This window comes from Merops nubicus, unplaced genomic scaffold, assembly GCF_000691845.1.
Source record: "Merops nubicus isolate BGI_N331 unplaced genomic scaffold, ASM69184v1 scaffold18151, whole genome shotgun sequence".
NCBI lineage: Eukaryota > Metazoa > Chordata > Aves > Coraciiformes > Meropidae > Merops > Merops nubicus.
In genome coordinates, this window is record NW_008589185.1 from 2,885 (window position 1) to 12,767 (window position 9,883).

General features: G+C 39.2%; 1 protein-coding gene across 1 annotated transcript; it reads left to right on the top strand.

Moving 5' to 3' along the window:
• Window positions 1-301: 301 nt before the first annotated feature.
• Window positions 302-5,277, top strand: NDUFV3 (NADH dehydrogenase (ubiquinone) flavoprotein 3, 10kDa; the record flags this gene model as incomplete). The annotated part of the gene is made up of 2 exons (XM_008949518.1): window positions 302-1,252; window positions 5,111-5,277. Coding segments are annotated over 2 exons (1,118 nt in total), but the record flags the coding sequence as incomplete, so codon positions are not given.
• Between the last annotated feature and the right edge of the window lie 4,606 nt (window positions 5,278-9,883).

Consider the following 9,883-nt stretch of genomic DNA (forward strand, 5'->3'; position numbering starts at 1 on the left):
CATGGCCTCAAGTATCTGTTATTCTGCTGCCTTTCTCTTGGGACTCATCCCTCCCTACTGCTTTAAAATAACCATTGCAAAAGGCTGGCTATTGCTGTGTCTGTTTATTATGTCTTCTGCTTTGCTGGCTTGTCATAGACAAATATCTCTGTAGCAGCATATTTGGAGAGCTCATCTAACAAGCCATCTTAATGTTCATCTGAGATAGGAAGGTGTATCTCAGAAAGTTACAATTGTATGGCTAAGATCACTAAGCAGTGTTGGATATAATGACGATAATCCTCTTTATGCCGTTTCCTAGATGTGGTGGCACCACAGGGAAGCACCAAGCTGCTAGCCATCAAGGCACCAGCTGAATTTCCTAAAATGTTGTCTTCTAGCTCTCCCTTAGCATCCACAAAGAAAGGTGAGAGTGCATCTAGTACTAACCTCAAGGATGCTTCAAAACCTTCTGCTGAAGACATGAGGATGTTCATGGCAAGAAAAACTGTGGTTTCATTTCCTCAGCGAGTAGTTCTTTCTTCTCTTGAGGAGGAGGACCTCACTACACCTGCAACAGAAGGAGGCTTGAGGAAAGAGTTAGTTGAGGAAGAAACTTCATCCAGTTCAGATTCAGATTCTAGCTCAGATTCTGAGGAAGAAAACGATGATTCAGAAGTTGCCATTAAAAGCAAAGCTGAGTTTCCAACACGAAAGTCCACCTTTTCTGAGAACACAGCTGTAAAGGCATCAATGCTAGCAAAAGAGAACTCATCCCAGAAATCTTACAAAGAATACATAGCTAAGAAGAAGCCAGGCAAAACAGACACTCCTATCAAGCAGGTTGCATTTTCTAAAACATCAGACAGCCATGAAACATCAAAACCCAAAGCAAGAGACCCCGAAGTAAAGTCAACTCCAAAAGCAGCATATCGACCTAAGGAGTTCTTGGAACCCCATATGGTTGAAGGTCAAGACCTGACCGTTGTCACTTGTAAATCTGATTACATGGAGGATAAGTCCATTGGAACCCAAGTAGCAGCTATTCAGCTGAAAGCTTCGTCAGGGACTCAGGAAGTCAAAAAGCAAAAACTGGTATCCAGGGGCAAAGAAAAAAAGGTGAAGCAGCAACAGGAGTCAGAAGCAGAAATAACTGCTCCTAAATTAGAAAAACAGACTTCTGAAAACACAGTGTTGGTGACGGATGCTACAGCAGAAGAGGAGGCCGTTCAGGAAACAGGAGTCCAGGCTGGAGAAAGCAGCACAACAGAGGGTACACCTTTAAATTGTTTGAACTGTATTGATTGATTCATCTGGTCTAGGGTTTAACTCTTTTTAAAGGATTTCCAAATCTCTGCTCATGATTCTCTGATCTTTATACTGAAGCTAACTTTGTAGCAGTGACTACATTCTTCTTCATTGCTAATTGTTGTAAGTGCTCAGTAATACTCAGTTTCCAGTTACATTGCGAAAGGCAGTGTTATAGTTTCATAAGTCAGTTACTGATTAAATGGAAACAACATTGTTTCCACTGTGAGCAAAATCAGGGTTTTTTATATGACAGAACTTGTTTTCCTTCCTCTCTTTTCTTGGAAGGATTTGGTAGCTGCCTTCTGAGCCACATTTGATGCCATCTGATTTTTGCTTAAATCCTGCTGTCTTTCTCTTTCTTTTAAAAAAAAAAAAAAAAAATCTTGTAGTGTTTCAGATTTCAGTAAACTTTGGGAAATCATAGTGTAATACCAGAAACAGGTATTGATTCTTAGATTGGTAGGTTGTGAGTTATGTTGAAGTAGTACAGAATTGACCTTATAACCCAGTTTTCAGAGTGAGCTGTGGAGGAGACAGTGGCACAGTGGTATATAATGCTCGATGCTCTTTCCTAAAACATAATCATCTTGCCAGGTTTACTTCCCTATCTAACCTACCCTTCTTGTTTACTGCCAGTCCTGTTAATGTATGTACTGATCTCATGCTTTATATTTCAATAGCAAATGCTCTTCCGCCCTGATCTGTGGTGGCTAACTATTCTTGCCCTTCAGCTCAAGCAGCATTCCATTTTCAGGAGCCCACTTCTGGTTGCTGCTTTGAAATCAAAGAATTTTTCTACTTAGAACTAAAAGCAGCATAATTATGAAGCTGTTTAGATATCCTTCAAGTGACATCCTTGCAGAAGAAGTCTTGGGGATCGAGGTCAACAAGTTGAACATGAGCGAGCAATGAGCCCTTGCAGCAAAGACCAGCCATGGTATCTGGACTGCATTAGGAGGAGTGTTGTGAGCAGGTTAAGGGCAGTGATCCTTCCCTGGTGAGATGCACCCAGAGTGCTGTGTTTAGTTCCAGGCTCCCCAGAGCAAGAGAGATGTGTAGACACTGGAGAGAGTCCAGGAAGGGGCCACTAAGGTGATAAAGGGACTGGAACATCTCTGCCGTGAGCAAAGGCTGAGAGAGCCAGGACCGCTCAGCCTGGAGATGAGAAGGCTCATAGGAGGGGATCTCATCATTGTAAGTAAATACCTGAAGGGAGGGTGCAAAAAAGACAGAGGTAAGACTCTTTTCAGTGGTACCTAGGAACAGGACGAGAGACTTGATCTCAAGGATTCCGCTGAACATTGAGAAACACCTCTTTTTCTTTTTTCTTTTTCTTTTTTCTTTTTCTTTTTTTTTTTTTTTTTTTTACCGTGGGAGTGATGGAGCAGTGGCACAGGTTGCCTCAAGAGGTCATGGAGTCCCTGTCCTTGGTGACATTCAGAAGCTGTCTGGACATGGTCCTGGGTAGTCTGCTTTAGCTGACTCTCTTGAGCATCTAGGGTAGGACCAGATCACCTCCAAAGATGTCTTCTAACCTTAACCATTCTGTGACTACCTGAAGTCACTAGCCACTTTCGGTAACAAATAATTGCTTTTGTACATTAGTTTCCAGGACAGTGTGCTGAGTAAAAGACGTGCTTTCTCTTTTAAGGTGTTAGTTGGCTGATAATTTAATCTCTTTTGAGAGTTGGAAGGTAAGCTTAACTTCTTCCCTGACTGCAGTTCAAATGGTAAAGTGCAGCACTGTTTGCAACTGCTACTTTAATTTGTTTGTCTTTACAATCAGCAACAGATGTTTCTTAAAAAAAAATTGGAAAGACTATTTATATTTATTTACAGATGATGCTTTTCTACCCATTCATCCACAATGGATTGCTAGATGCTGAAGCAATTATTTGGGTTTTTTTTTTTACACATGGAAGCTGATATGAAGACCCCAAAAATGAGTTCCATTTACTTCAAGTATGAGAGGGGGGACTTGGTCTTAAAATGTGCTAATGATTCAGGGAGACACACTGTCTTCATTCTGAAGCCTTCTTTGAGAAGAGCTACTGCTTTTCCCTGTTTAATGTTCACAGTTAATGATACTTTTTGTAATCTGTATTTCTGTTCCCATGTTCTTTTATTCATCTGCAAACTCTGCAGCAGGCACGCTGAAGATGTAAAAGCAATTTTTCACATTACAAACTTGGATGTTAAGGTGATGTCACCCACTTTGCAGAGCAGGCATGCTAAGCAGTCAGCAAAAACTGCTGACTTTAACTGCTAAGTAAGTAGCAAAATAGTAGCCTGGTAACTCAGAAATATAGCTCTGATTCATTTTGGAAGAACATCCTGTGAAATGCTTGCTCTTTAAGAGAGAGTATAGATGAAGTCTGAAGCATGGGGAGGATGAGCTTGGGGATAAATTTTTCCTTCGAGAAGCCAAGTACAGTGTATTTGGGCAGGAAAGATGAGACTCCATCTGCTTTTCTTCCGGAGCATCTGTCTCTTAATTTGGAATGACTGTCTCTTGCAGGTTGAATGTACACTTGCCTATCCTTGCCTGTTCTTGGAGCTATTTGCAGCAAAGACTGCATCATCTGGCTCTTCTATCTGCAGTTGCCTCCCATGAGCTGTCTCAGTAGGAACTGAGCAGTAGGCACAGGGATATTTCCTTTCCTAGGCTCTGTGTATTGTTTTGCTGAAACCATGGCTTAATGCATTGTGTTTTATAAGCAAGGCTTGCTAAAAGTTATCAACATGTGCTCTTAAAGTGGTAGCATTACATTGCAATAATTATGTCATAATTAAAGGGAAATTCTGGTGTTTAGTTGCTTGAGTTCTTGTATTTTCATTGTAGATAGTTGTATTACAAAAAGAAGCTTAATATGATCTAACCTAAACCTCTACATACAAATGTATGAGACAAAGCTTTTCACTAGGTGATGCTTATGTATTTCCTATTGTTACAACTCTGGGTATATGAAAATAAATTAATATTGAGAGTAAAGTTTTATTTCTTGCAGTTTCCTTGGTTGTAAAATCAGCCTGTAACATGAACCTTTTATGTAAATGGTACTGCCTACATTTGCATAATATTCTAAAAGTGTAAGAATTCATGTTGTCTTTAATGTGAAGTAAGAAGTTCTGAATAATTTTATTAGGTTATTATTTTAGGAGAAAGGTGATAAAGAGTCTAGTAGATTACATTTAGAAGAAAGGAATTTTACATCAAAGGTTCTTGATAACTGTTCAGTATAACAACATTTGAAATTAAAATGTGGAGATCTCAGTAATTCCCTTTCTTCTCCCCATGGAAAAAAAATCAATTTGTAAAGTAGTTTTAATAGCTATATCTCATGGTCTGACATGATGATCTATCATTTGTACTGCTTCTTTGCCTCTCCTGGCTTATGAAGAATGTCACCTACTGTTCTGGCTGGAGTGAAAACCAAGGCAACAATGAAAAACCCAGGAAATGCAGACACATGTCTGCAAAACATAAATGGAATGTTCTGCTCTATCTGCCCCCAGCATTAGGTGGTAGTAGTTTGGATTTTAAAACCTGTGTTGTATTAAATGACTTGTACTGATTCCTGTTCCCCTACTTCATACTAATGTGCTGCTTTAGGACCAGACAAGGTACCTGCAGAACTTGGGAAGCTTACCCTTTTGTTATAGTTGCTGATTTCTTTTTTTTTTTTTTTTTTTTTTTTTTTTTTTATCTACTGTTGGTGGGTGAGGGATCTGACAGTACCTGAAGGCTGGCTCAGTAATTAAGAATATTGCCCTCTAGTGTGGCATCCTTGTAGTCACCAGTTACTGTTTGTTTTCACAGAGACCACAGCAGCTGCTAAACCTGCTCCAGAAGAATTCGATAATTCTACCTACAAGAACCTTCAGCATCACGAATATAACATTTACACCTTTGTTGATTCTGTTGTGGTTCTCTCAAAGTTCAGGCAGCCTCAGCCGTCTTCTGGAAGACCATCACCAAGGCACTGAAAGAACCACATTTAAAACAAATGCCCAGGCAGAATGACAAATAGTTCCATTTAGCACTGTTGCTTTACCTGTATTATAAATCAGATAATTAATAAAAAATGCATAATAATGTACACTTGTGCTTTTGAATGGCTATGCTTGGTTCTTGGAGTCCCTCGCTTCTTCTATGCATGAGCTACAAATCAATCATCATGGAATAAAAATAGCTTTTCTACCTCTCATTATATATTATTTGGTGATAGTGTAAAATATAGTCCTGACTTTTCAGTGTCTCCAAACTTTTGAAGCTTCTTTTGTCAAAGAAAGTCATGGCCCTCGTGCCTGTGACCGTTCAGTGTGTGCCATGATTTTAGCAGGTATTGTTATCACAATACCTGCAGCGGGCTGTTCTTGCACACAAACATGTTCCCAGCTCTGGAGAGGTTATGTTTTCTCTGGATTTGAATTTAAAATCATTGGCTGGGAATAGCAGAAGAAGTATTTGTCTCCTGTGGCAAGAGTGTATGTTTTATGTTAGTAGAGGAATGTAAGTTTATGTAATGTGACTTACACATCTCAAGACCTCTGCTGTTGTAAAGGGAGAACATACAAATTTATTTAGTCCTCTGTTGAGGGATCTAGCATCCAGGTTCTGCAGTAATTGAAGTAATTTAAAATGCAAGAGAATCTCAGTGGGCAGTTCTTTATGGACTATACCACATTGACTAAACTCTGAGAAATAACATATTTCTATAGGTAGAATCACTTGAATGTTACTTTTCAACGTGATGAAAATAGCATTATGGTAAAACCAGCTCCTGGTACTAATTGTTCAGTGAGACTATGTTTCAGTCCCCACTTTTGTTTTTCCACAATAAAAGTTAAGATTGCTGTCTAGCTTCACTCTTGCTCGTCAGAATATGTGAGAAATGAGGCACTTCTCAGTGTATGTTATCAGCAGTTGCAGTTGGTCTCAGTAAATTTTGTATTTCCATCCCATTAGTAACAGTCTGCTGCCCTCTGGGAAAACTGCCTTGATGACCACCAGCTGTTGTGGGTTTAATTCCATTTTGGCTTCTTGTTCATTTTGGGGTTTTTGGAGTTAATTGGTCTTTGAGCAATAGCTCTAGCATTTTCCATCACCTGTCTGTATTCTTTCAAGCAACAGAATACACAAGATCAAAGGGAAAACAGAGTCAGCTTTAGGAGTCTATATGGATATTGGACGCAAATCCCTGGGTGCAATTAGTAGAACAGATATTTTATACTCTAACTTGGCAAAAATGTGGTAAGAAGGATCAAGAGGCCTACATCAATCTGCTGTGTAGCATTTTAAGTCAAAAACCTCTGGCAAGCAATTTTATTGTCCTGTAAAAACTAAAAAGCATATTACTGACTCTTAACTATGAAATTTAAAAATCAGGCAATGTATAAATCCACATGCTTGGGAATAAAGAACAGAAAGTCACCTTGAGACACCTGTGGTACCACATACACAGTACTTGTAAAAGGGAAAGAAATTTGCTATTAACTTTAAAAACATGAAAGAATAAAGAAAAAGTCTTCCTTTACTCAGGGCCCACCGGAGGACCCCAGTGAAGCTGCTGTGTTTTGGTATTAACACTCTGTGTAGGCACCTGAACCCTGTGGCCTGGATCTGTGTTGGTGCTCGACTGTGTTCCCAACTGTTTGTTTTGGGAAGGAGGCTGCAAATTGTCAAATAAAATCTAAACAGGAAAAGTTAAATGCAGTCCATTAATAAGCTTATGCATTTACTAAATCTACCCACAGTAGCTGTGACTTAGCTGTTTGGAGTCAGACTTGTTCTTCTAGTGCCCTTTTTATTTCTAAGGAGGGTTGATGTTATAAATACTAACTTAATCAGCTAAGGAGGAGTGGGCTGCAACAGAAGAGTGTCTTGCTTTTAGTCAGTTCCTACCCTCTCCTTAGCTGCATTTCTAGCTAAGGAGATTCTAATCTCTATTTAGGCTACCCCTTACTTTCCTACCCTTATTTGATGATTACAGCAAAAATAAATGGTGAATGCCCTTCCTATCTGTGTCACCCTGTCTTGGTGTTTTCTAGTGATGTTTTCTTCACCTCTGAAATCAAGCTGGAAGCCAAATAACTTCATAGCTCTTCTGGTATGTATGGTGCTATTCTTTTCTTATGTTAAGTGAACCAGTCCGCTCTGGGAAGGGCAGATAATGTGAGGAAGGCCATGAAAACTTTTTCCCACTGTGGTGTTTTCCTGGACTTCAGTGAAAAAGGCTTCCATTTTTTGTGCTTGGCTATTATCAGATGTTACTCAGTTTGAGTCATGTGCTAGCATTTAAATTTCCAGCAGGATGTTGTACAATACGCTCAAATTGTGTAACATTAGTAATTTTGTCTTGCTGTGCCAGGCACTTGGAAGATACAGTCAAGGATCTTTTTTAAAGAATGTATACTCTGGAATATTAACATAATTCCTGGAAAACCTCAAATGTGAAAGAAAGGAAGTCTCAGCTTAGTTTTTGTGAAAACCAGCTCTTAAGAAACGGCATAAACTTCAAAAGTGGGGTTTTCAGTGTATATAGTATGTTACTGTGCATGGAAGTACATGAAAATCTGGAAAGTGGAATTCACTAACCTCTCATTTAAAAGATGAAGCAACTACTTTCCTTGTTAAAGGTTTTCAAACTTTAGGTCCTTTGATGGTTTTGGTGTTTTTATTTTTTAGCCTCGCAAACTACTAATAAAATTGCTTTTCACAATTTTCTTCCACTTAGATCCCTCAAAAGTAACTTATGAGCCCAGAAGGTTCTGGAGAGCAATCAAAAACTCATTAATCCAAGGTCCAGAATTAGTGATCCAAAGCAGAGCTTGTGGTGTCCACTTTAGTTATTACACGGTCAAGATTTTTTTAGTCCTTCTGGTGCTTCCTTTGGCATCCAGTCATGATAAGCACTGTAATCTATAAGGCTATCTTCAAGATTTATTTTAAATTTGGAAATGACACTTTTAACTGGTGCACTTGCAGATATCCCACAGTATGTCCCTAACTTTCAATAATTGGAATACATTTCACGCATCTCACTCTGGTTTCCTGTAAACTCATCAGCCATAGAACACTGCCCTTAGTCTTTTCTCCCACCACACGAGGTGTCATCATCTAAGCTAGTTGTACAATTATGCTGAGTCTGTTGTTAATGTGATGAAAAATGGTGAGAAGTTTTAAGGCTATCTTGGGACAACATGCAGTTCTTCCTTCAGCTACTCATGGTAATGAGAATGTGAGCTGAGAACAGTCACCAGGCTGTCCCAGTCTGCTGAAGATCTGTAGGAGACCAGGACTTCGCAGCTTTATGCTGATCAGAATCCCACAGCTCCTAAAGTGTTTTGGTGAGATTTTGTCATCTTCTGGCATTTGGGAGGAAGAGTAGGAGAAGCCGTTTGTCTGTTCCAAACAGTTTTAATTCCTGGTGGGCCCAATGACTATCGTGCAATGAGTGAGTGAGTATAATACACCGGAAGGGGACTTACATTAATTTTGATAATTTTTAGTGTGGAATCTTCTGTAGTGCCTGGGGAAGGACCTGGGAGACTCGTGTTCCTCAAGGTGCTATGCAGTAACAGTAGTGCAGGCCAGGTTCAGGTCCCCACTGTGTCCTGCTGTAAAAACAGCAACAAAAAAGTCTTGGAATCATTCCTGTCCGAAGTATTTGCTATCTGCCTGTGATTTACACCCCTCCTAGGCTGCTCTGTATTGTACGTTATTGTTGGCATACAGTTAGGCAAAAGGAGCTAACACAATATGGGTAATACAGGCACTTTAGTACAGGTCCTTTGAACATTTGAGTGACTGACTTTACAACCTTGGTGTTCTTGTATTGTTGCTTTGTTTATTTGTTTTGATTTTATCCTTTGAGAGAAACTTCTCTAAGCTCTGGTTTATTTTAATGAAACTCTTTGGTCTCTAAATAAAAGATCACATCAAGTTTCCAGATCATCCTCCTCCTCTCATGTGGTTCTGTTTTATAGAATTATAAATACTTATTTATCTTTTCTATGATTCTATGGGTTTGGTGCTTACATACTAGCCTTAGTGTTGCTCTCTGGATGATCCCACTCCACATAAAATCTGCACATATTTCTGAGCTCACATCTTTTTTTTTCTTTTTTTTTTCCTACACACATTCAATTATATTTCAAAATTCATAACCACCTCTGAAAGTCTTAGGATATGTGGTAGCTTTGGGACAGAAAAGACTGTAAAAGCATAGTTGGTAACATAAGTTTAAGCATGTGTGGTTATGATAGTAAAGTATCCCATGAACTTTGGGTCAGTGCATGGAGTTAGCGGGTCTGCTCGCAAAATTTATTTTGGTATCCCTTGCACTCTGAGCAAACTTTTAACTGCAAAATAGATGAACAGGAGCATGATTCTGTAAATCTGCAGAATAACAGAATACAGCCTATGTGCATGTTAACTTCTAATACAGAGCCCATGCCGTGTGTTTCAGTTAAAATTAATGCCTAAAATTCTTAGAAGCAGTCGTCTTCGTTTCTCCACTCTGACATGTGGTTCAAATGGCAGTACCCATTTCCAAATCTGAGTGCCTTCTATGAGATGGTCACAACATTA